This window comes from Diceros bicornis, chromosome 15 (genome assembly GCF_020826845.1).
Source record: "Diceros bicornis minor isolate mBicDic1 chromosome 15, mDicBic1.mat.cur, whole genome shotgun sequence".
In the NCBI taxonomy this organism is placed as follows: Eukaryota; Metazoa; Chordata; class Mammalia; order Perissodactyla; family Rhinocerotidae; genus Diceros; species Diceros bicornis.
The window spans coordinates 28494053-28521149 of record NC_080754.1 but is presented as its reverse complement, the minus strand read 5'-3'; the positions used below and the strand labels follow the sequence as shown (position 1 = coordinate 28521149).

The 27097-nt window shown below is 48.1% G+C and overlaps 1 protein-coding gene across 1 annotated transcript in view; it reads right to left on the bottom strand.

The window, feature by feature from the left end:
- Window positions 1-1173: 1173 nt before the first annotated feature.
- Window positions 1174-27097, bottom strand: part of LOC131414595 (palmitoyltransferase ZDHHC19-like) — a 28322-nt gene continuing 2398 nt past the window's right edge. The window contains exons 5-8 of the mRNA XM_058555605.1: window positions 7376-7492; window positions 1878-1963; window positions 1331-1535; window positions 1174-1209 (exon numbers count right to left, since the gene is read on the bottom strand). Coding sequence (XP_058411588.1) covers window positions 1174-1209; window positions 1331-1535; window positions 1878-1963; window positions 7376-7492 — 444 coding nt within the window. The remainder of the gene's footprint in view (window positions 1210-1330; window positions 1536-1877; window positions 1964-7375; window positions 7493-27097) is intronic.

Sequence of the window (27097 nt, the reverse complement as noted above, 5' to 3'; positions counted from 1 at the left end):
AACAGGAGGGAGTGACCAAGGTGAGACCCACTTGGAGGAATGATGCAGGGTGGACTGTGATGGGGCACACCCCACTCCTCCACTTCCCTGTCTTGAGGCCGCAGGAGGGCACACTCCTAGCCTGAGGGCCAGCCACAACCCACACAGGAGCCTCCTGTGCAGCCAGGCTGGACCTGGCCAGGCTGGGCGAATTCCCAAGCAGCGCGTGCCCCCTGCAGTCAGACAGGGTGGCCGCAGGGCAGAGGCCAGGACTTGGCTAGGCCGACATCCAGGCACTGCTGGGTTTTCTCTTCCATCATCTCCAGTCCTCGCTTTGGTTGTTATGGTTTCCTCGTTTGAGGGGTGAGAGAAATGTGCAGTGTCTTGCACTAGATCGCAGAGCCAGCCAGTATTGAACCCTGGCTGCCCCCACCCCGGGTCTTTGTCTCAGCCCCCAGAGGCCCCCTCACCGCCCCACTCCCTTGATCCCAACACACAGTGCAGCAGGGCAGCTGTAGGAGGCAGGCAAAGGGTTTTTAATGGGCTTTCAGGGGTCTCGGTACTCCCGCCAGGGGACTGGGCAAGGATAGGGCTCAGAGAGCCTCCACGCGCGGCTCAGGGGGTGAGGCTCAGGTGCCGGGTCTCCTGGCATCTCCCGGTGCAAATGGGTGAGAGGCAGATCGAGCCGCCTCTGGGGCCTGAGCAGCAGGGGCCACACTGGGCCGGCCGGCGTGGATCTAAACACAGAGTGGAGGAGGTCAGCTCTCCAAAGGTGCCGGCCCCACACCGCATGACCCACCAGCTCGGGAGCAAGAAACTGTCCAAGGTGCCACCCCCCTAGGCAGAGCCAAGGGAGTGGGCAGGACCCACAGAATGTCACTGCAGGGGCCCTGTGGGCGGGGCTTGTGAATTACCTTCCCCGCAGCAGTCCTAAAGCTCCACTGCCACCTGTTTCAAACATTGAGCTTCAGGTTAAAAGTTGCCCTTAAATAAATGAATCCGCCCCCCAAAATTATTGCCCACTGGTCTAGTCTCAGTCCTCATTCATGGCTAAGGAAACTGAGGCCCAGAAAGGGTAAGGGACTGGCCCAAGGGCAACGAGCAAGTGAGTGGTGTGGTCTCTTCCCTTTGTTTCTCCAGGGACCCCTGGTGTAGTCTGCAGGCCTGTGACTCTACTTTCAACGCTCCGCTGGCCTATGATCCGCCGCCCTCGAGCTTGGAGTGTTCCAGCTTCAGCACAGCGAAAACATGGAGGGGGGCTTTCCCTAAACCTGTACAATCTTCAGATGCCCTTTCCCAACACGACGGGCGCATGCGCATGTGTGGGCACAAACACACACACACCCCTTACCTCCTGGAGGGCTGCAGCCTCACCACTCCCTGGAGGATCCTGCCCTGCTTGGTACAGATCCAGAGGTTGGACCTGGCGGCCAGACCCCAGCCCAGGGAGGGCTTCGGGAATGGGCATGGAGGGGCACGTCGGGAAGTGCAGGTTCCGCGTGGGCACCCAGTCAGGCCCCACCACTCTCTGCAGCCCGACAGCTTCGGACATGTACCTGGGGAGCAACAAGCCAGATGGAGGTGGTCGTGACCCTCCTTGACTGGTGCCCCTCATCTTAGGGAGGACAAGGCCCAGCGCTCGGCACCACGGGGAGCTGGGGCCTGTCTCATCCAGGCTGCAATGCCCTCTACACCATTTCTTGGGGCAAGAACCCACAGAGGCAAGGAAGTGGGGGCTCCAAATGCTCCCACAAGGCCCTGGGGAAAATCCCAAAACAATAGGAAGAATGAGCGGAAGGACCTGGGAGCTCTGCTAAGGGGCCAGGCGAGATGACCCAGCTTCACCCCACCCCACCAGCCCCAGGGCCACCACTCAGGCCTCTGGTTTGCCAACTCACTTGGGTCCCAGCGCTGCACAAAGTGTCCAATACCAGTTTTTGCCACAGCCAAGGTCGAAAGGGTTGTGTCCATGTAGGTATTGGTACTGGAGGGGGCGAGGGTGGGAAGAGGAGCTCAGATCCAGCAGGACTGGGCAGGCCGCCCCCACTGCCCTCCCTGAGCCGGTCAGCTCAGCCCAGGGCTGCAGCAAGACTCCAAGGGCGGGGAAGCCGCAAGGGTCAGCCAAGGCCTCCCCCAACCCACTTCCGAGGAGCTCTCTCCACGCGACCTCTGGCCCCGCACCCCCAACTCCTGCCGCCTCAGGGATCCCTCCACCACCTGGTACCCCCTTTGGCAGCATCCTCCCCCTCTCTGTCTCCTTTGGCCACACACATCCTCCTGCTGCCTCCTTCCAAATATGCTTTCAGATCTGCCTTGTTCTATTAAGCTGCTCCAAAGACGGCTCCACACCCCGCTCCCCCTACTTCTCTGCTTTCCCACCACTCATTACTTCCAAACTTGTGCCTTCACTGAATTTCACTATCTGGAAGGGCAGTGCTTTCGGGCCCAATCATATTTCCTACCCAAACTCACATGGCCCCGGAAATCGGGGTTCAAAGTCCTGAGCGCCTAGTGCAGTAAAGGTCAAGACGAAAGTTCAAGTCCTCTCCTGGACACACTTGACCCAGCTCTCGTCCTCCCCGCCCTCCACCCACCAGCCTCATCCCCTCCTCCTCCCCAGCGCAGGCCGACTCTCACCCCGACTTCGAGAGCCCTAGCTACAAAGTGCTGGTCACGACCGAAAGGGGCCCAGGAGCACATCCGCCCACCACCAGCTCTCCTGTGTCCCATGCCCCTGTCACAAAGACGTTGATCTTCAACACTATTCTCCACCAAAATGAACCAGGACCCCAGGCAGGGCAGCTGAGCCCTGGGGGAGGAAAAGTCAAGACAGCTCCAGAATGTCCCATTGTGGCCAAAACCAACACCAACCATTGTGAGAGTTTGAGTTCTGCGTCCTTTAGGGTGTTTAAAGCATTTAAGGGAAACTAAAAGCTTAAAAGAATTTGATTAAATTTACATTCAAAATTTCAAATTTAGAGAAATATATTTTCATTCATGAGATGTATATGGAGCATAGGAAAATGCTGATTATTCAGTGCCTCAAGGAATGATAGCTGTTGAAGGAATTTGTAAGAACTGACTAATATAGCAGAGCACCGTGCTCCCCCACATGGCCCCTCTCAGCTGGGAACGGAAGCCAGCAGCTCTGAGCTTCCCACACTGTCCCCTCTCACTGGCTCCAGACCCGGGTCTCCTGCTCCCATTGCGAGTCTCCAACGCCCTCACCCTCCACAGGCCCAGAGCAAAGTGGGCGTCTTCTTGTCCCGTCTCCTGCCCAACTCCCTGCTTCCTCTGCTCTCTCGTTTCTTCCCCAGGGTTTATGGCATCAGGCTTCTCTCTCTCTCTCTCTCTCTCTCTCTCTCTCTCTTTCTTTCTCTTCCTCCCAAAGCCAAATGCATTCCTTTGTCTGCAGGTTCACTCTTTGCTCATAAATACGTTGAGGCTTCAACAATGTTCCGGGCACTGCACTGGGGACAGAGGACACACCATGAACAACAAAGCCAGTCGTAACTTTCAGGGTGGAGAGGGCAGCTGGGGGTGGCAGAGCAGCAGGGAGAGGGGATCAGCGAGAAGAGCAGGCAGCCTAGGGCAAGACTCCACGGTGCAGGCCGAGGAGCATCAGCCAGGTGAGCAGAGGGATCGGGACCCCGAGAGCCTGGGGCAGGGCCATGGCAGCTGCGTTCCGTTCCCCATGGGGCTGTGTGCGGCCAGGAAAGATCAGTCTGAGGACTTCCTGCTGGCTGTGGCCTCGTGGAGAGCGCAGCATCACCGTGACAGTGAGGACAGAGGCTGAAGTGGGATGAGGAAGGTGAAGAACGATGCTAGTGAGCACAGCCAACTCTGTCAGAAACTCCGGCTGTGCCGAGGGGAGAGTATGACAGTTGGAGTGGAGGCCTGTGACGTTAACAGAGATTTGCTTTGTTTGTAAGATGAGAGAGACATGAAGACGTGGCAATGATGATGCCAAGGAACGGTAATAATAACAACAACAAAGTCTAGGACACTTACTTGTACCAGCCATTGTGCTATGTGTCTTACACATATTAACCCATGCGGCCTCCTTTTACAGATGGGGAAACTGAGGCACCAGGTGGCCAAGCAGTACTCCTAAGATCTCCATGCTGGCATGTTGTGGAGCTGGCAAGTGAATTTACATGGTCTGGCTCCAGAGCCCTTACTATGAACCACTAAGCAAGTGGCCCCAGCAGAAGCTGCGGTCAGGGGAAGCAGGCGGGAAGGGAACGAAGTGGAGGTGTGTGAAGGATGCCTGAAATGGGATCTGCAGGTGATGGGAAAGAGCCCTGCCTGGTGAATCACAGAGTGCAGACCCCAGTCGGGCTTCTCAAGGGTGGAGACCCCGGACTAGAAGAACCCCATGCGGAGCAGAGCAGGGGGCGCAGAGTTAGGTCCCGACCCGAGGCTGAAGAACCATAGGATGTGGGATGGGACAGTGCTGCCCAAGAGAGGCTGAAATGATGGACTGAGGATGGAGAGAGAAGGCATGCAGACAACAGGGGGCTGATGAGGAAGGGATGAGCAGAGGCGTCACACGGGAGCTGTGAACCAAATACGGGGGGAGCGATGGAGTGGTGATGGGAAGGATGGGAGGAGGTGGGCACAGAGGGCTCCTCTGTCCTTTCAGCTGCCTCGGTGTCTCCAGCCCCTCCCTCATCACTGTGGCCCACTACAGTCTTCCTAAAAAAGCCTTTACTCAAGTCCCTGTCCTGCTGAAGGAACCCCACGGCAAGGAGCTCCACTTTTACCACTCCACCTGCCACTGTAGCGGAGGGCCGAGACAGTGCAGGAAGACAAGAAAAAGAAATAAAGCCAGACACGCTGGAAAGGGGGAAATGAAACTGTCCTTATTCACAGATGACATGAATTTTGAGGTAGAATCAACAAAAAGGCTACTAGAACTTATAAGTCAATCCAGAAAAATTCCAAGATCCGAGACAAACATACAAAAGTCCACTGTATTTTCTAACAATAATAAGCAAATGTAAATTCAATTTTGCAAAAAATTTATAAGAGCACAAAAAACAAGGAAATACTTAGAAAACATCTAACACAAGGTATGCAAGCTGTATATGCTGAAAACTACACAACACTAAGGAAAGACATCAAAGAAGACCTGAATATGGAGAGGTATCCCATTTTCGTGGATTAAAAGATCAATACTGTTAAAAGGTCCATTTTCCAAAGCGGTCTATAGGTTCAATGCAATCCAAGTGAAAATCTCAGCAAACTTAGTTCTAGCAATTGACAAGCTGATTCTTAATTTATATGGAAAATCAAAGGAACTAGGATAGCCACAAGAACTCTGAAAAAAAGAACAAAGTTGGAGATGTCACATTGTGTCATTTCAAGACTTCATAGAAAGCTACCAGTGAAGACAGTGTGGTAGTGGCAACAAAAGAGACAGTTCAGAAATACACCCACATCTATATAGTCAATTGATTTTTGAGGAATGTGCAAAGACAACTCAACAGAAAAAGGACTGTCTTTTCAACAAATGCTCTTGGAACAACCCACACGCAAAACTATAAGTCTTGACTCATACCCTGCTTCATATCCAAAATTTAACCCAAAATGAATAGGAGGCCTAAAGAGAAAACCTAAAACTATAAAGCTTCTAGAAGAAAACATAGGAGAAATTCTTGGTGACCTCGGTTTAGGCAAAAATTTCATAATTACAACACCAAAACACAAGCCATTGAAGACAAAACTGAAAACGCTCTTGATCCAAATTGAACACTTCTGATCTTGGACAAACACTGGCAAGAAAATAAGGCCAAAGGCTCGGAAAAGACTGCAAACACGTAGCTGAATCTAGCAGATAGAAAGAACTCTTTAAATCTAATACTAAGAAAACAACATAATTTTTTGAATGGGCAAACGATTGGAACAGACATTTAATCAAAGATATACAGATGGCAAATAAGAACATGAAAGGATGCTCAACAGCATTAGTCACTAGGAAGATGCAAATTCAAACCACAATGAGATACCACTACACGTTTCTTAGACTAGCTACAACGGAAAATCAGAAAACAAAATGGTGACAATGCCAAATGTTAATGAGGATGCAGAAGCAACTGGATTTCCCATGCACTGCTTGTGGGAATGCAAAAGGGTACAGCCATTTTGGAAGACAATTTGGCACTTTCTTATCAAGTTAAACATTCAGTTACTGTCTAACCCAGCAATGCCACTTTTAAGAATTGACTCAAAGAAATGAAAACTTATCTTCCCATGCCTGTACACGAATGTTTATAGCCACTTTCTTTATGATCACCAAAACCCAGAAACAACCCAAATATCCTTCCGTTGGCAAATGGATAAGTAAGCTGTGGTACATCCATATGAGGGAATAGTACACAGCAAGAGAAAGGAGGAAAGAACTCCTACGGGCAGCAACGTGGAGGAATCTCAAACGCATTATGCTAAGTGCAAGACACCAGACTCAAAAGGCTATGATTTCATCCACACGAGACTCTGGACAAGGAAAGACAAGAGGGATAGAAGACAAATCAGTGGTTGCCAGGGGCAACAAGTATGGGGAGAAACCCACTACAAAAGGGGCTTCAGAGAATTGTGGGGGGTGATGGAACTGTTCTAAATCTTAATTATGGAGGTGGTTGCAGGACTGTATGCATTTGTCAAAACTCCTATAACTGGGCACTAAAAATGGGTGAATTTTACTCCATGTTAAAAAAAAAAAACAAAACCTGTCCTGGCTTCCAGGTTTCCACCGCACCAAGAGAAGGCTCCAGCTGACTTTCGTGCCTTTTCCATCTGGCCCGAGCCCAGCAGTCCACTTGATTTCCCATCCACTTTCTGCTCCAATTACAACTGTCCCCTCAGCATCCTCAACATTCCACAAACTTTCTGGCTTCCCTGCCTTTTTGCAAGCTGTGCCCCTCACCTGCAACGCCCTTCACTCTGCCTTCTGCCCCCAAACCCTCTACACCGCGGTCCTCTCTGAACTCTCCATTCCCTCTGAGTCTGTGCTGCACTGCACAGCACAGGGCAGGCCCTCTCTCAATGTGCACGGGCGAAGGGCGGGAGATTCTCTGACTTCAGGGGCCTTATCAACAGGAGCGCAGGATGGGCCTCCCTCACCTCCATGCCCAGCCTTCAAAATAACGGATGCGCAGCCTAGCACTCACTAGGCCCTCGACGCAGTGCACCTGGGAGGGAGAGGGACCCCCGAGTCCCTAGAGGAGGTGAGATCTGAGCTGAATCTGGGCCTCAAGGCCTCACGAGGCCCCTCAAGGGAGGTCAGGCCATGAGGACCAGGGCGGGGGAGAAAGGGCGGAAAGTGTGGAGGTCCTGAAGGCCCAAGGTGACCGCCCAGAGACCGCTTTCGTGGCGCCCCCGGAGTCCCGCGTACCTTGTCATCGTAGGAGCGCTGGGCGGTGCTCACCGACCTGGCCTTCATCAGCAGAAGCACCAAGAGAGGCACCAGGAAGCCGGCAGCGGGGACCACTACGACGATGCTGCCCACAAGCTAAGGAGCTGCGCCCGCAATGGACCTCCCGGGCCCGGACCCTCACCCCGACTCCGGCCCTGACAGACCCGCGCACGACCAGCCAGTCCATCCTCTCCCCACCCACCAACCCCTGGTAAACCTCACCCCACCCTGCCGACCTGGTCTCCGTGCCACCCTCAGCGTCCTCCATCCAAGACCCCGCTAGATTGCCCACGCACCGCAGTGCCTCCTAGCCCCACCCATCACCCGGACCCTACCACCCTCCCCTGGTCCAGACTGGTCCTCCCCAGGGGGTTTCTCTCTAACCCCGCCCACCACTCGCCCGCCCCCGGGACCCCGCCCTTCGGCTGTCCTCGCCCTGCCCACAGCTCGCCAAGTGGACCCTGCAGGAAGGAGGTGATTCCAATCTCCCTCTCAGGCAAAGTGCCAATAGAAGCCAACAGTGCTCATTGCTCATCTGTCTGCAGTTTTTCCTTTGGACTCTTCTAAAATTATACTTTGGGGGAGGGGGCAGCAAAATAATTTCGCAGGCTTCCTCTTTCCAGGCTTTTCATGACACAATTCTGGTCGATGAGATACAAGTGGATGTGTGTTCAGGGTTTCTAGAACAGCTTTTGCCTTCCTGATAAAGGGAGAAAGGACACAGGTGGCACAGCTCTGTTCCTTCTTCCTGTCTTGAACCTAGATGTGCTGGCCCGGGGGGCCCCTTTGACCCGTTAGCCAGCCCCTCAACAAGCTACACAGACAACATGTGAGGACCTTGTTGAGTCACTGCCCCAGCCTTGACTCCTTCCCCCTGAGCTGCGTATTATTTGAGAAAATAACTGGCTTCTCTCTTACGTGCAGCTGACAGTTGTCATTCGTTTTAGCCACTGAGCGTCTGAACCCCTCTGTGTTTGGAAGATTCCCCCAACTGGGACCCAGGGGCCACCAATGAGCCTCAGAGCATCTACCACCGACCGACTGGGGAGTCTTGGCCGACAGGCAGCCACCGCACTCATTTTCAGAGCTCCTGCGTGTTGAAGTGTAGTGGCCATTTTGGAGGTCACTTCAATTTCAACAGTGATTGTATTACTCGTGGACATGGGCCAAATATGTATTTCCAAGGTTCCTGCTTTGCTTTAAAAGCTTAGGCTGATAGTGAATGGGAGTAATTGAACTAGAACATTCTGAGAAAGTTAATTTGATTGAAAACAGAGAGCAGGGGACGGACCTGTGGCGTAGTGGTTAAGTTCGACGTGCTCTGCTTCGTCGGCCCAGGCTTTGCGGGTTCGGATGCCGTGCACAGACCTACACCGCCTGTCAGCCTGACTGTGGTGTCGACCCACATGCAAAAGAGAGGAAGAATGACACAGTTCTTCGCCCAGGGCTAATCTTCCTCAATCAAAAAAAAAGAGGCAGATTGGCAACGGATGTCAGCTCAGTGTGAATCTTCCTCAGAACAAAAAGAAGACAGCACAAGTCCCTCATCAACTCACAATGATTGTTACTTTTAGTTTCTTGTCTATAGAAATGTTATGTTTCTTCCTGATATTCAAATTAAGAGGTTGAAATCAATGTAGAAGAATATTGTCTTATAATTTGCTTGATAAAATTATATTTTAAAAACTAAAGTTTAAAGCTTTAGAATTTTCATTTGTCAGAATTTTGTATAACTCTATATTTCTATGCACATTTAAAATACGTACATACAGAGAGATATTAAAAACTTTTAAAGGTATATGTATAACAGAGAGAAAGAATTGGTAGCCTGCAAGAGAAATGACCTTTGAATAACAGTCTGTTGTCAACACGATACAGTAAAAAGTCCTTATTTGCTTTCTGCCTATTCCACCCAGTGGTAGACAGTCATTATCTCAGCGAAAACCTAAGTGAGTCATCTGAACGGGGTCTATTCACGTACATGCTTTTTTGCTGTTTTGAGACATGTTATCACCATAGACAATTCTAAACAAATTAGTAGAATGATAGGAGAGTCCTCACTTCTAACAAAAACGGAAAATGCTGAATGTTTGTCATGGTACCTTCTGCTATACCATGTAAAGGGCTGCTAGTCTGATGAATAACACGGCCAACACTATGACGCTTTCTTATCCTCAGGCACCTGGACTCATATAGAGCAACAGCTCTCTGATGTTGCTGTTTTCTGACGCTGAGCTCCAAATTCAGAAGAACAAAATTGACCCTGTGTCTTTTTGGCTGCTAGGTACACCACAGGCTGGCTCCGCCATCTCAGAACCCATGACATGGCACTCTCAAGCATCAAAGAATGTGAAAAACATAGAGATAGAACGAGCGTGCTCCATATTTTCTTCGTGTGCTCAATGACATTCTAAGCACTGCCTTACTTATTGGGCCCACATTGTGGGGTAAACTGATAAATTAGAAAGATGATTTCATGTCGGTTTTCTATTGGTAAAGTCTTATCAATGTGAATAAGTTTTCACTAATTTGGATCCTCTTGCAGAGTCAGGAAGAGCACATTCCAAGTCAAGTGCACGGCCCAACAAAGAGACTGTCAACAAACTGGCCTCTAAGAATATATATATATATTGTTTTGGAGAGGAAGATCAGCCCTGTGCTAACATTTGCCAATCCTCCTTTTTTTATTTTTATTTATTTTTTTGCTGAGGAAGACTGGTCCTGGGCCCACATCCGTGCCCGACTCCCTCCACTTTATATGGGACGCCGCCACAGCACGGCTTGCCAAGCGGTGCGTCGGTGCGTGCCCGGGATCCGAACCGGCGAACCCTGGGCCACCGCAGCAGAGCGCACGCACTCAACCGCTTGTGCCACCGGGCCGGCCCCATAAGAATATTTTATTCCTTGGTTTACAACACTTATGTCAATTGGCAGCCATTGTGGCACACGCTTTACATAACAGAGTCCTCAGTGTTTTCACTGCCCATTAATCCATTTTCTCCTCAGATTAATTACCAGTTAAGTCTTCATGGAACAATTACAGGGACCCATGCACTTATGTACCTCACCCCCATAGAGATTCCACTCTCCTCCATCTGATAATGTTGGCCTCTGTAAGAAGTTGCCCTGCCTTGTCATCAACACATGCTTTCTCTGCTCCCTTCATTTTTGCCTGAAGGTCCCTGCCAGAAGCTACTGGCCAGAGATTAGGTCTTCTGGAAGAAAATCAGAGAGGTGCAGCCTGAGAGAGGGATACAGAGAACAGATCCATGCTTACAGCCTTCCTAGAAGAAGCTGATGTGCCCACCAGAGCACACACCGGGGGGATCTGACACTCGGGACTCCAGGACTCCAGGGTCCAGCAACAGATGACTTGAGGAACACAGATTGTTGAGCCTGGGTTGACAGAAAGAGAATTCACAACATATGACTGAGTGACGCCCATGAGGGAAATCTGACGGTGCCTATTTGTTTCAGAATTTGTGGCTTCTTGTTTCAGAATTCTGTGGACCAGTTTTACTGTTTTCTTTTCTGATGAGCATACAATAAGGTCCCTTTTTATACTTTGTGTTCCGTCTCCAAACCCTGAATTTCACAAGCTATGACCATGACTATGACAATGGTCAAACTTAGCTGACTATTGCTGTTTAATTTAAATCTTTCCTTGATTGACATATTCATCCAAAATATATGGAAAGAACGATCCTTTTTGAAAGAGCAAAAATACTTCTTCACCTGGGCCCACCTATCGGAATCCGGGCACAGATGATAAGAGTTCCTCCACGCTATCACGGTGAGGCTGAATATGGAAAGCTGTGAGTTACAGCTGGAATTACAAGCTAATGAATTCTCAGGAAAACTTTACAATCATGCCCTAATAAGTGGAATCCAGGGGAGTGCTTTTGCACAAATTGAAGCCTGGGACTATTCTAGCTGCCCTGTGAACCTTCTGGGAAACATTTAAACTGTGATGTGTAGAGAGCTCCACTTGTTAGTGTCATGATAACTCTACAGGAACTTGAACATACATTTACACACAGACACTCAGGAGGCTGCTTAGATACACACAGTGCCTTTACTGAGTCCCTGTACTGATCACGGCAATGTCATTATTGTCAAAGTTTCCATAAGAACTAGTTCTCTTACCTAATTGAATACATCAAATCTGTTATCATGCCCATGACTGAAATGTCACTTCTAAAAATAAATTTCATTTAATTAGCGATGACCAGCCCACAATGAGGGAACGAGCAGTATACCTTATAAGTAGAAACATGCTAAAAATCCCTCCCAGAAAAATGGTACCTGTCCACTGGCTTTATAGACGGCACGTCAGGAACATTGGACAGCGTGGGGCTCTCAGAGAACACCTGGAGGTTTCTCACTACATGCCTGTAGCGACCGGCAGCAAAACCTGGAGGAGAAAGCACACTTGATCTCGACCTTGGAATACACAAGAAGATAGGTTCAGCAAAAAACTATATCTGGCATTTGGGAAGCATCTAAGTGACTCTCCAGGCAGAGTTTAATTCTCTAGTCTTAGGGTCTTACAGCTCTAGATCTCTGGCCAGAAATCAAGGAGGTCTTTGGGTGTCTTTTACTTACACCTCTTCCTATTTTACATAAACAAAAGAGCCCAAACAGAACACGACATGCACAAGTTGAAAGCCCAGGTCCTCCCAGCACATGCGCTGCCACCGCTGCCCTGGTCGCCGTGAGGTTTCGTTTCGATATCCTTGCCTAAGGGAGGAAACAGGCATAAACCAACAATATCAATGTGTGTAAAAATATAGCTGCTAATTGTGACTGTGTATGTCTTCTAAAGATTAATTTACATTCATGATAATTTCCTAATTATTCCTAATTTCCACTTCCTATAAAAACTGTAAAGAGGTAACATGTTCAATTAATGATATTGTCAAAACAATACAAAACAAAATACCACAGCTGAGATGGAACTTGAAACATTCGCTCAGTGAAAAAGAGGTATTGGAGAAAGTTGTGTGAAAACCCGATCTGGGACATTTTGCCTGTGATAAATCGCTAGCTGCTCCTGGGGAACAACTAGTGTGCTTGATCAAATCTGGTAGATTTTAATCAGATTAAGATTTCTTCTACGCAGTTACCAAGAGGACCCAGCCAACCGTCCATCAGAGGTCACATTGTCTTGAACAAGACATTTATTTGACCCCTTTCCTTCTTTTTCTTTCGTTCTTTTCTTTCTTTCATTTCCTTCCTCCCTCTCTCTCTCTTTCTCTCTCTCATTCTCTCTTCCTTTCTTCCTATTAATGTCTTTGAGAGAACTCTTCGAATTGGACTGCTTAGACTCCTCTGTCCTCGCAGCAAGTTTGAAACGAAACCTGCACGCATGCTTGTAGCCAAGTTGTAGAAAAAGTTGTACTGTTGTACTGTCTACAATAATTAGACACCACAACCTCCTGGTTTTCCTCCTCCTTTATTTACTGCTCTACCTGAGTCTCCTTTGCTGATGCTCCCTCCTCTCTGACCTCTAAATATTAGAGCACCCGGTGCTCTTCTCCATCTCTGCTTCACTTCCTAGACCATCTCATGTGGTCCATAGCTTAACTACTCTCCATCTGCTTTCAGTTCCCAAATTAGTATCTCCAGCCCTGTCCTCTCCCCTGAACTCCAGACTCATCCTTCCACCTGCTCAGACGACATCTGCACTTGGTGTCTAACAGGCATCTCACATTTCACCTTTCCAGACTGAATCCCTGGATTCCTTCCTCCAGAAGCCTACTCCTCCCTCAGTGCTGTACGTCCCAGGAATTAGGACCATCATTCACCCTCCTGTTCAGATCAAACCCTTAGAGTCACCTGACTCCTGTCTCTATCTCACATCCCACCTCCAGTCCATCAGCTCGACATTCAAAACAAAATCTCACGAGTCCAAGCCATCACCTTCTCTTGCTTGGATATTGCAATACCTTCCTAAGTGACCCGTGCCTCTTCCTCCCTTGAACCTTAATAGATTCTGCTGCAAATAGTAGCCAGTGCTCCTTATAAAGCTTAGATCACGGCCTCTGCTCAGAAGCCTCCAATTGCTTCCCGGCTCACTCCCGGTAAAGTCCGCACTCCTTACTGTGGCCTTCAGGCCCTCCCTCATCTGGCCCCACTCACTTCCTGACCTCATCCCTAACTGAGTGTTAGGAATGCTCACTCCATGCCAACAGGCACACAGCATTCCCCGCTACAAATATTCACAGAGCTGGCTCCCTCACTGCACGGAGTTCTTTGTTCAAGGGGTGCCGTCTGCCATTATCCACATGCCTGCATCTCCTATGACACCCTTAGAATAGATTCCTAACTGTTGGATTTGGGTCAATGAATGTGAACATTTGAAACTTCTTTTGCATAGTTTGCAAGATGCTTTCCTGAAAGTTTGCACACGTTTATACTACCATTGTGAGCATCCCCATGCCATAAGACTAAGATTATAATTAAATATTCACATAAAATAGTTTCACCAGTTTTATAGATGACAAATGATATGCTGATCTTTTCATTTATATCTTCTTAAATTACTTATGAAATTAAATATTTTTATACACCTGTAGGTCATTTTATTCTAGTTGTTTTGTTAATTGCCCTTTTATATCTTTTAGCACTCACATTTCAAGTTTATATCTTGGGGTATTTTTCTTTTCTTTATGTGGTAAATAAACATAACATAAAATTTACCATTTTAACCATTTTTAAATGAGCAGTTCTGTGGCATTACGTTCATTCACATTGCTATGTGACAATCACTACTATTCATTCCAGAACTTTTTCATCATTCCAAACAGAAACTCTGTACCCATTAAATAATGACTCCTCATTCTCCACTACCTCCAGCCCCTGATAAGCACTGTTCTGCTTTCTGACTCTATGAATTTGACTACTCTAGGTACCTCATACAAGTGCAATCATAGGATATCTGTCTTTTTGCGTATGGTTTACTCCACTTAGCATAATGTCCTCAAGATTCGTCTCTGACATTTAGCAGTCCTGAAAGTTGGTATGTTGTAGCGTGTATCAGAACTTCCTTCCTTTTCAAGGCCCAATAATATTTCGTTGTATGCATATGCCATATTTTCTTTATCCATTCATCTGTTGTTGGACATTTAGGTCCTTTCCACCTTCTGGCGATCGTGAGTAAAGCTGCTATGAACAAGAGGGTAGAAATATCTATTCAAGTCCCTGCTTTCAATTCTTTGGGGTACATAGCCAGAAGCAGAAGATCTGGATCGTATGGTAATTCTATGTTTAATTTTTTGAGGAACGGCCATATGATTTTCCACAGCAGCTGCACCATTTTACATTCTTGTCAGCAATGTGCAAGGGTTCCAATTTCTCCACATCCTTGCTAACACTTTCTGTTTTCTTCTGTTGCTGTTTTATAACATCTATCCTAATGGGTATCAAGTGGTATCTCATTGTGCTTTTGATGGAAGTGTTGGGTTTTTATTTCTGATTTACAGGAGCTCCTTTCTTTAAAACTTTTGGCACTGTTTATTGCAAATATATTCCTGGTTTGTTCTTTGCCTTTTAATTTTGTGTGCGATTTTGAATATCAGGTTTTGTTGTTTTTCTGTAATCAAATCTATTGATATTTCCTTAGCATCATCTTACCTTTCTTCTAAGTCTTTCCCTCTCCTTCTCTCTGATAAATATTTACCTATACATCTTATTTTCTTTGTCATTTAAATCTTTAATCTATCTGACATTCAGGTAGTGGTAAGACATCAGGTAAAGGTCTAATCGTGTATGTCACTCATGTCATCACAGTAAATTGTTCCAGCATCATTTATCAAGTAAGCTTTCCTTTTCCTCTTACAACAGTTACTAAGTTCTTCATATATGCTAAGATCTGTGGGTGGCCCTGTGAGGTGCCTCCCAGACCCCAGTCCTGGAAGGCAGAATCTATCCCCCAGCTGCTGGAAGACAGCCTCTGCTTTGAGGGTAGCCTCCTCGAAAGGAAATTGCCTCACCCAAGGTCCTGCCTCCTTCAGGGGCAGTTTGTTTGCATCCAGGGACTGGTCAACAGGAGAGTTTCAAGGCCCAGCCACTTTGCCCCAGTGCAGGACAATCCTGAAGGGCCATCCCAGCCCCCATGTGACCTCTGGGTTGCCTGAGGCTTTTGGGGGCCCTTACCACAGATGGACTGCTCCCTCTGCTCAGGCCCGCTTCCTTCCCTTCCCTTCCCTTCCCTTCCACAGGTGTTGATCCCAAAATCATTGCCTAATAAACATTCTGCAGGCTACTCTTTAGAATCTGTTTGTGAACTTCTCTTTCATTAATTTACTGAAATTAGCACCATGCATTTCGGTGTTTGTAGTTTTAGAATTCAGGGGGCTTTTTGCGTTCTTAGTTGTCAACCTCTGAATCCCTAAAGTTAGCATGTTACGTAGTAAACAAAAACACCAGAACGCAAAAATATTCACTCATGAACAAGAAATGAGGCCCCACCCAAACGTCACCTTTCACTCAAAAGTAGCATCTTCATTTCCCATCTCAACTGCAATGTAAAACAATGCCAAGTGCAGGTATAATGAAAACTTACTGCAAAGTGACATTTAAAATCTTGCAAAAGAAGCAGAATTTAATGATGTTTATAGAAGTGATATTAGAATACCATTGAAGTCACCCAAACGGCCATGAACCGATAAGGAGCTAGTCTAAAACAGCAAAACATTGAAGAAGGGACAACATGGTAGGCTCTTCAGAAAAGAATGGCCTATGGCTTCCCTGGTAAATTCTCAACACATTACAGAATGAACACTCATCCTTCTCAAATTCTTCCGAAAAACAGAAGAAGGAAGACTTTATCCAATTCATTCTAGCAAGTCAGTATCCCCATAACACCAAAGCCAGATGAAGACATCACACACATACAAACTACAGACCAGTATCCTTCATGGATATAGATGCAAAAACCCTCAACAAAATACTGGAGAACTGAAACCGGGGCATATTAAAGGATTACACACCAGGATCAAGTAAGATTTAGCCCAAGAACGCAAGAGTGGTTCAACACACAAAAGTCAATCAACGTACTACACCATATTAATAGAGTGCAGGGAAAACACAGCATGATCATCTCAATGGCGAATAAGCATTTGGCAAAATCCAACACCCCTCTGTGATTAAGACGCTCACACACCAGGGATGGAAGGGAACTTCTTCAACCCGATAAAGGGCATGGATGAACACCCCACAGTTAAATTGTACTTGATGTCAGAAGGACTGAAAGCTTTCCCCGTAAGATCAGGAACAAGACAAGTGTGCTTGCTTTTGCCATTTCCATTTAACACTGTGCTGCAAGTTCTAGCCAGAGCAGTTAGGCAAGAAAAACAAACAAAAGCATCCACACTGGAAAGGAAGAAGTAAAACTATATCCATTTGCAGATGACATGATCTTGTATATAGAAAACCCTAAACAATACACACACACCCACACCCACCCACCCACACACGCATACACACACACACACAGAGCTAACTAATGAGCTCAGCGAAGTAGCAACATTATTCATAGTAGCCAAAAACAGGGAAACAACTCACATGTCCATTAGATGATGAGTAGATAAAACAAAATATGACATATCCGTATGACAGACTATTATTCAGCCATGAGAAGGAATGAAGTACTGATACATACTATGACATGAATAAACCTTGAAAACATGCTAAATGAAAGAAGTCAGATGCAAAAGGCCACATATTGTATGATTCTCTTTAGATGTACCATCCACAAGAGACAAAACCGTTGAGACAGAAAGTAGATTAGTGGTTGCCAGGGGATGGGAGGAAGGAGGAATTGGGAAGTATGAGGCTTCTTTTTGGGATGATGGAAATATTCTGCAATTAGATTAATGGAGATAGTTGTACAACATTACAAATACGTTAAAAACCTCTGATTTATGCACTTTAAAGAAGAAAATGCTGAATTTTATGTTATGTGAATTTTATCTCAATAAGAATTTGTTGAAAAGAGAGAGCACGGCTTTTAAACATCAAATGATTGAGGAGTCCTGGGGAAAACACGGTGAATCTCAGGTTTCTTTTGCGTATTTTTATCTGTCAAAAATGACCCTTACACTGAGAAAGCCAAACTGAAGGGATAGGTGTCGTATCACATTATCATACAATTTTGTGAGGGAAATTAAGGCAAAAACATGAAACGAAGGAAGCTGTGTTCTTCTTGGCTCTAAAAATCGGTGTTTGAGAGGTAGCAGTCCAAAACTGTCAAGAGAAGAATTGATTGGCTGGTCTAGCTCGTCCTCTCTTGCCACAGCTGAGCTATGAATCGGCTGGCCTTGAGTCAGGGCTTCGCCCTGGACTAGTCACGGGTCACCCTGCACAGAAGATAGCCGCTGAGGGACTTTGGGTGGGGCAGCTAAAAGTCCTCCCCCTCACCCACACCCTGCCATTCCTCCCGCCATCCTCAGCCATCTTGAGAATTCGCCAGTCTCCCCTGGACCTCACAGCCCCTACAACCCAGCTGTGGGAGCACTGAGTGTCAGCCCAGCCGCCTCCCTTCCCGACTCCCTCCTGCTCTTCAACTCCCCTCTCTTGCCTCCCCCACCCCCAACGCTGTCCTGAAGAAGTTATGGAGAACACCCTCAGCACCCTGTTATCGGCTCTGGAGAAGGCTAAGGTTCAGGGCTTTGGCCCATTAAGCTCAAGGCCTCTCGCTGGCTAGAGATGAACGACCCAGGGAGCGCTCTGTGCACATAGTTTGAGGAAGCTGAGCCAGCCTGTGTCTTTGTCAGGGCTGCCAAGGTGATGGACCCTCTGGGGCTCAGTGCCCTTGATTCTTTGTTGTGCCTTTATCCCCACCGCAGGAGGTAATGGGGCCCCTGAGACTCCTGGTTCCCTGCATTGTCCTGTCCCCAGCATGTACTTTAGGAGGAGGCTGAGAGAGGGAGAGGATTCTGTTGACCCTGGGGAGATACTTGGAGGTGTTCGCGGACAGGAGGAGGGAGTCCTCTTGGTACCACAGCAGTAACTGCTCCTCTGATCGCATCTACTCCCCAGCCAGGGCAAGAGCCGCCTCTGCTTTCCCAGAATTCACTCTCTTGACCCTCTAGGAGTCCTTTCCTTACCATCAAAAATCTTCACCCGAACCTCAACAGAGCCCCTATAGCAGGTCCCTTCAGCTCTCTCCATACCTCCACAGCTTTCTATCCAATCTGATGTCATAACCTCTCTGAAACTCAGTTTCCTTAACTGGAAATTGGGAATAAAGATAGTATTTACCTGATAAGAGTGTTTATAAGATTGAAATGAGATCAGGAACATATTGTATTTCACACAGCACCTGGTGGTCCATAAAAGCTTAATACACATTAGCGGTTGCTGTTGCCATGATTTTATTACTTTAGAAGTCATGCAACCAATTCTAAGGAGCACTGAGTATGTGTGAGGCCCTGTGCCAGGAACCTAGGGTCACACTCTTTGGCCTCAGATAGGTTTAAATCTATTCTGAGAGAGAAGAGAAATCACCAGTCAATAAAATAGTTCATAAGCATATAATCGGCTTATCAAAATTGTCAGTTTTTCAAAATGTGTCAAAATGCTCAGAAATCTCACTCAGTACCTCTGCCTCTGAAATACAGCCTCCCTCGCATTTGCTGCAACCTTCGCTGCTGTGTGGCTGGATAAGCCCGTCATCTACATGTGGTGGGCCGGGCTTTGGGAAACCCACAAAGGCCTCATCTGGCTTTTCCAGCTGGTCCTCCCTTCCACACGCCGGGCCAACAGCACCAACACAGCCTAGGCCTCAGCCCTGACTCTCCCATCGCCAGGGCACCAGAGACTGAGCTCCGGACAGGTTCTGGGGGAGGGAGGGTTGCTGTCCAGGAGGTCTTGCAGGGAGGATTGAGAACTCTGTCCCTACCACTGCCTTAGAAGACGCCTTAGTGGGGGAAGTAGGATGGGGGTGGGCCAGGGGCAAGGGGTGGCCAAAGGCATTTGTGGGAGGGAGGCAGGAGGGACCACACCTAGGGACAGGGAGGAGTCAGGAGCCAGGGAACTCAGCCAGCAGACAGGATCCAATTCCTCCAGGGTGAACTCTGAGAAAGATTCTGGGAACTTTTGGGCACAAAAGGCTCCAAGAGGGAAAGAGCCAGAGGGGAAGACCGGCCACTCCACCTACCTGTGGCCTGAGTCCTCTGGGAAAGGCCAGCAGGCAACAGGGCCAGTGGGAGCCGCCTCCCTCAGGGCCCCCTCCTGCCCACCCCTCCTTGCCCTTCAGTGCCTGCCTGCAGAGCTGGAGAGGGAGAGAAGATCACGCAGTCAGGCAGGACTCAGATAAAACTGGACCCCAGCTCTTTATATATTTTGGAGATTAAGCCCTTATCAGATGTATGGTTTGCAAATATCTTCTCCCAATTGTTAGGTTGTCTTTTCGTTTTGTTGATGGTTTCCTTTGCTGTGCAGAAGCTTTTTAGTTTGATGCAGTCCCATTTGTTTATTTTTTCTATTGTTTCTCTTGCCCGGTCAGATGTGGTGTCAATAAACAAACACATAGGGACAGAGATTGGATTGGTGGTTACCAGAGGGGAAGGGGGGAGGGAGGAGGGTGAAAGGGATAATTCGGTACATGTGTGTGGTGATGGGTTGTAATTAGTATTTTGGTGGTGAACGTGATGTAATCTATGCAGAAATAGAAGTACAATGATGTACACCTGAAACCTTTACAATGTTATAAACCAATGTTACTGCAATAAGCAAAAAATTAAAAAAAAAAAAAAAACTGGACCCCAGGCGAGTGAGAGCACCAGGCCCTGAGCCAGTAGCCAGTTGATAAGGAGCGGTGGCCCCTATGGCTCTGGCCTGTCCCTCTCTCCCTCCCAGGGCCCTTTGGCTCCCAGCACACAGAGTGAGACAGGACTGATAATGGTCTGGCTGTCCATGAGGTCCTCAGGGACACTGTGGGTTTGGGCCAGTGCATGACCCCTCGGAGCCTTGGCTTTGCACGCCAACTGGAGAAAGAAAGATCCCAGAGGTGGGGACTCTGGGGGACTTGCACAGGACCCTGAACAGTTGGGGACCCTTCCCTGGTGCTAAGGCTCCTAAGGGTGCTAAGCTCTTTCTCTGAGATCCTGCTCTTTCTCCATAGCCAGCCTCTGGGCTGCTGCCTCAATGGAAGTGGAGAGAATGCACTGTGGGCTTTTTGGACGCCACAGCCAGACCTGCCTGTGGCCTGCGTGCCAGCCTGCCTGACACCCTAGCCTGGGCCAATTCTCCCTTCCCTACAGGTCTTGAGGGGAAATGGCCAGGCTTCCTGAACCCAGGAGTGTTTGAGGGAGTGTCAAGTAACTGGTGTCCCTTCTGGTACCCTCCCCCTTCCCCAAGTCCCCATATTCTGAAGGCAGGCTGACGTCTCTCCAGGTACACGGCAGGTCTTCTGGACATACTGAAAACCAGCTACAGCATCCCCTCTGCCTGCTTCTCTCTCCCGCCCACCGCAGCCCAGCTTCTGAGAGGTGAGTCAGGGACCCTCCCCAGAGGGAACTGAAGGGAGGAAATGAGCATCCCAGCGGGAAGTCAGGACAGCTGAGAGGAGCTGAGGAGAGGTGCTCCTGAGCTGGCCAGCCTGGAGAGCCTGGGAGGACGGCTGGCCCGGTATCCGTCGTGGTTAAGGCCTTGGAGAAGAACAACTCCTCACGGAGCCAGTAGGTCAAAGAAGGGACGTGACAACATAGCCCGGGAGACAAACTTGCATGTGGGGCCTCCCACAGATCCCGGGCTCAAAGCTCTCAAACAGGGGACACTGGCCTGGAGCAGTTTTCAGACCCCAGGGCCGTCCAGGGACTCAGGACGGTGCCCGAATGATCCAAGCCCCACAGAATCCCCTTGACGCCTGCACAACAGCCTCCTTGGGAAAGGGCCTGTGTCATTCCAGAGGGGTAGCCACTAGTAATAAAATTCTTAAAATGTAGATGAACCTGTGAAAGTATTCTGACCCTGCAGGCCCACTAGATCCTATCACTGAACGCTTTTGAAAATGAGAGGCAGAGGATGGGACTCAGTTTATTCTCTGGACACCTAAATCATCAACAGTCAAATGAATCTAGCACCTTTATAGCAAATGTGGTTCATATCCACGTTGTATTTTGTTTTCCCACTGCATGATTCACTTCCTCGAAGATGTGGATAAACAGGTGTCTCTATGGTATCCTAAATGCTTTCCCAACCTCCTTCTGATCTCGTCACCTCAAGGAGCAGACGCTCTCTGAACAACAGGATGTGCTCAGCGTGCACCAGGAGGCAGACGTGGACATGGCCTTGGGCAGTATTCAGCCCCGTTTCAGATGCTCTGAACCAGAGCAGATGCCAACTGCCAGAGAGTGTCCAGAGACACCTTGTAGCTGCTCTGTGGTTCGTGCCAGGAGGCAGCTGCCACCTCCAGCTCCAGGGACCCCTTGTTCAGACGGTGCAGCTGGGGGTACAAGTCTTCCCTTGCATCAGTGGTTGTCAACCAGAGGCCATGTTGTCCCCCAGGGGACTTCTGACAAGGTCTGGAGACAGGTTCAGGTGCCACAACTAGAGGGTGCTCCTGGCATGTAGTGGGCAGGGGCCAGGGATGCAGCCTGGAAACAAAGGAAAGCCCCCACAACAAAGAATTATCCGGGCCAGGTGTCAACAGTGCTCAGATTGAGAAACCCTGCCTTACCACGTTGCTTTGCTACAAAGTCTGCAAATAGAAGCACCAAGGATGTTCACAGTAGGGAGACCATTCTGGCTCTGGTCGTCGGGTGAGCTGCCTTGTTCCAGGTGGAACTGTTGGAGTTGGGTAGCAAGTGGAGAGTGGAGAGCAGGCAGTGGGCACGGCTGGGGTGGGCATAGAGACTGAATGAGCAGGCAGGTTCCCCAGACACTGAGGAGCTGGATCCGGCAGGAGTCAAGGTTACCGATGGAAAGCAGGTGACAGTTGAGAGGGCTTGGCAGGAAAGCTGGGGCCTGCTGAGCGTCAGGCAGAGGAGCTGTACTTGATCCAGCAGACAGAGGACTCTGAGATTGGGAGGGCCTGGATGGTGCTTTACGACCACTGATCAGTAATCAGGGTGCCTTCAGGGAAGAAAAGTCCTGAGAAGCAGGGGCATAAACGGGAGGTTATTGCCCCAGCCCAGCAAGACAGACAAGAGGCTGAACCAGGGCAAAGTCAGGGAAAGGAAGGGAAGGCTAGGGAACAGGCAAATCAAAGAAAGAGCCGGCAATCTGCTAAATATCTATACAAGGAAGGAAAGTAAAGGAGACTCTAATGATGACTCGGGATCTGGGCAAAGTGATGACAGTGCCGGAAACAGGGCGTCAGGAAGAGGCGCCCATTGGAGGATGTGGCGAAACCCCTTCCTCCTTCATTTGTAAATTCTTGTCTTCCTTGAGTTAAATGCCACTTAAGAAAGAGCTATTCTCGAAGAGCTATTGAACCTTTCACTAATTCATTCGTGAAATGCCTGTGATATGATTGCAATTATAATCCCTACAGGATTTTTTTTTTAACGGACTGATCCAAACATTTATATGGAGGAGTGCAAGGCCAAGAAAAGGCAAGAGAGTTCTCAAAAAGTGAAAGCAGGGTACGTGCCCTACCAGAGATTAGTTTAGCTTTAGATGCTAAAACGATAGTAATTAAAGCTATGAGGTACTAACTGTAAGGGGCCTGACAAGTAGACGAATGGAACAGAATAGAGGGCCCGGAACAGACCGCTGCCCACTCGGGGGCTGGCTTTATGAAACGATGCTACACATATCAGGGGGCAGGATGGATTCTCCAAGAAGAGATGCTGGACAATTGCCTGTCCCTATGGCAAATAAATAACCATGAAAATAGCTCCAAAGTAGCTTTAATCTGGATTAAGTACCTAAACGTAAAATGTAAATACCTTTACAAAAGAAAATATAGAGAGATATTTTTATGATCGGGAGTAGACAATAATTTCTTAAAACAGAAAAAAGCACAAATAATCATGGAGAAGATTGACCACATAAGGTAAACAAACTTCTGCACAACTAAAAACAGTAAAAACAACATTAAAAGCCAAACCATAGACCAGGAGAAGATATTTTCAAGCCTCTAAACAATGAAGGATGAGTAGGCAACATAAGAAAAATTACCCCATAGAAACTGGATAAAAGATATGAACAGATGATTCACAGAAGAAGATACCCAGATGGCCAATAAATATACAAAAAGATTATCTGTTTTGTTAGGAATTAGGGGACTGTGAATTGAACAATGAAATATCATTTCACTCCCGTCTTATAGGCAAAAATAAAGAGTCTGAGATTCCCCAGTGATGGTGAATTGGAGGTGAACTGTGAGCTCTCATAGACTACTGGTGGGAGTAAAAATTGGTGTAACCACTTTGGAGGGTAATTATATATCTGTAACACTGAAGATTCTCATCTCCTACACCCAGCAATTCCAGTCCGGCGGGTCCGAACACAGGAACTCCCCTATACCCGCCAGGGAGACACATCCATGAATGCTTACCGCAGCCTTTGTTTATCATGATAAAAATAAAAATCGTGAAAACAATGTTGGGTGGGAAAAGCATTGTGTAGGATGGTGCCATTTGCCTAGGTTTTGGAAGATGCAAAGCGATATCATATGTTGAGTGTGAACATATGTTGTAAAACTTAAAACATGATTGGGAAAGATATACACCAGCTTCAGAACAGCAGTTACCCCTGGGGAGTGAGGTCAGGAAGGGAAGAGGATCTGGGAGGTACATACAGGGGCCTTCAGATACGTCTGTAATGTTTTGTCTTGCTAAAAATAACTTTTGAAGCAAAATTAGCAATTTCGTAAAACTCTTTAAAATGGGCTCCGGGTATATTTTATGTTTGCTCTATTATTGTCTTTGTTTTGGGAATATTTTATAATTTTCAAAATAATTATGAAAATAGTTTTTGAAAGGCAGAGATGAAAAACCAGAATATAATCTTTACAATATGATTGCAGCAAGATACTATCTATGCACTCTGAGCACCATATTTTTTAAAACTACGGTTTTTTACACCTTCTTTTCTCTTTCTGATGAGCAAGACTGTCCCTGAGCTAACATCCGTGCTAATCTTCCTCAATTTTATATGTGGGATGCCGCCACAGCACGGCTGGATGAGTGCTGTGTGCGTCTGGCCCAGGATTCAAACCCGTAAGCCCCGGGCCACTGAAGAACAGGGCGTGAACCTATCCACTGGGCCACCGGGTCAGCCCCTAATCAGCATATTTTTTAAAACTACTTTTTATTGAGCAAATACTACACGCCAGGTGCTGTGCTAAGAGGTTTAATGAGAGGATAAATAAGCTGTCCAAGGTCCTACAGCAGGAAGGAGAATTTCGCTTTGAACTCAACTATCTATGACTCCAGACCTTACGATCTTAACCTCCCTGGAAACAAATACGCAAAAAGGAAAATAATTTTGGGTTGGGGACTAGCTAGGATTATGACTCATCCACTTTTTTTCAAAATTTTAATGTTGTGATATTGTTTGCATTATTTAAATAAGGAATCTTCGCTATTTCAGAGACAGTGGGAAATGTGCTAGTTGCTAAAGGTATAGTTGTTTTCAAAACGGTCAGCTAGACAAGCATTTCCCAAAGTGTCTTCCTGGAATAAGAATCCCGAGGAGCGCATCGTGAAAACAGAGTCGGCAGAAACACAAGTTTTGTACAAGCTGTGGTCTATGACATCCTTTTGGAAATTATTAATGTAAATCAGATTAAAAGGTCCAGTATGCTCTGCAGGAAAGAAACACGTTTAACTTTGTGTAAGGCATTTCTTTTGTCTAAGGCAGATCTTTAGGCGATAGAACACTTTTGTCCCATCATATCTATTAAGATGATGCAGTCAAATACGGTGGGGGACAATCTTCTAAGAAGACAAATGAGTGTGATGGAGCGAGGGGTGGCAGGCTATGGGTGCTCAGGCCCTGCTCTCTCTCAGCTTCTGCGCTGTGGAGGTGCACACAGGAGCCTGTAGATACTGCGGGTGCGAGAAAGAGTCGAGTGCCCAAGCCAGCACTCACAAGACACTGCACAAGCACTTCTGTACTGAACAGTCAGGAAATGCCCATCCCCACCTCGATCAACCGAAACAACCCTTTAGGGCTGCACTTGATTGTCTGTATCACTCCACGCTCTCTCCCGTATCCACGTGAACACACACCAAGAGTGAGTGTGTATAATGGTGAAGAATACGGGCTTAGCCTCAGGACCCCTGGGTTTCAATCAAGCTCCTTCTTTTCCAGGCTGTGTGACCCTGGGCAAGGTGCTTAACTCTCTCAGCCTAGTTGCCTGGAAAAGCCTATGCAATGGAAATGACAATAGCAATTGTCACGGGGTCATTTCTTTCATTCAAGAAATAGTCACAGACAGTTACTGCTCCAGGCAGTTGGATGGTGGAACGGAGAACAAGCCCCAAAGAGTCCTTGCCTTCGTGGAGCTTACACAATGGTGGGAGGACGGATGGTGGGGGCAACGACACACAGGGCCGGGGGGAGGCTAGCTGAGCAGGGGCATTGAAGCAGAGAGCTCAGAGATGAGAAGGAGCCAGCCACACGCAGCTCAGGGAGAAAAGCTGAGCAGGCAGAAGCCACCTGGAAAGTCCTGGAGGTGGGAATAGCTCACATAGTGGCAACATGGAGGAATCTCAAACGCATTATGCTAAGTGCAAGACACCGCACTCAAAAGGCTATGAGTCCATTCACATGAGACTCTGGAAAAGGAAAGACTAGAGGGATAGAAGACAAATCAGCGGTTTCCAGGGGCAGTAGGTACCGGGAGAAACTGACTACAAAAGGCCTCAGGAGAATTTGGGGGGGTGAAGGAACTGTTCGAAATCTTAATTATGGTGGTGGTTACAGGACTGCATGCATCTGTCAAAACTCCTATAACTGGGCACTAAAAAACCGTGAATTTTACTCCATGTTAAAAAAAAAAAAATCTTGTTTTGGCTCCCAGGTTTCCACGGCACCGGAACTTCTGGGCAGTTTCCCTAGGGTCAATCCCTAGCAGTCCACTTGATTGCCCATCCACTTTCTGCTCCAATTACAACTTTCTCCTCAGCATCTTACCAATATTCCACAGACTTGCCATCTTCCCGGCCTTTTTGCAAGCTGTGCCCCTCACCTGCAATGCCCTCCCCTCGGCCTTCTGCCCCCCTAAACCCTCTACACCGTGGTGCTCTGAAGCCTCCAGTCCCTTGCAGAGTCGGTGCTGCACAGCGGAGGGCAGGCCCCTCTCTCAGTGTTCCAGGGCGTCGGGCGGGAGTTATTCTGACTTCAGGTTCCTTACCAACAGGAGCGCAGGATGTGGCCTTCCTCACCTCCACGCCAAGCGCTCAAAATAATGCACGCGCGGGCTAGCACACAGCAGGCCCTCGACGCAGTGCACGTGGGAGGGAGAGGGACCCCGGAGCCCCAGAGGAGGTGAGATCTGAGCTGAATCTGTGTCTGAAGGGCTAACGAGGCACCTTCGAGGGAGGTCAGGCCATGAGGACCGGGGCGGGGGAGAAAGGGCGGAAAGTGCGGAGGCCCTGGAGGCGCAAGGTGACCGCCCAGAGCCCACTGTAGTGGCGCCCCCGGGGACCCGCGTACCTTGTCCTCGTAGGAGCGCTGGGCGGCGCTCACCGACCTGGCCTTCATCAGCAGAAGCACCAAGAGAGGCACAGGGAGCCAGTG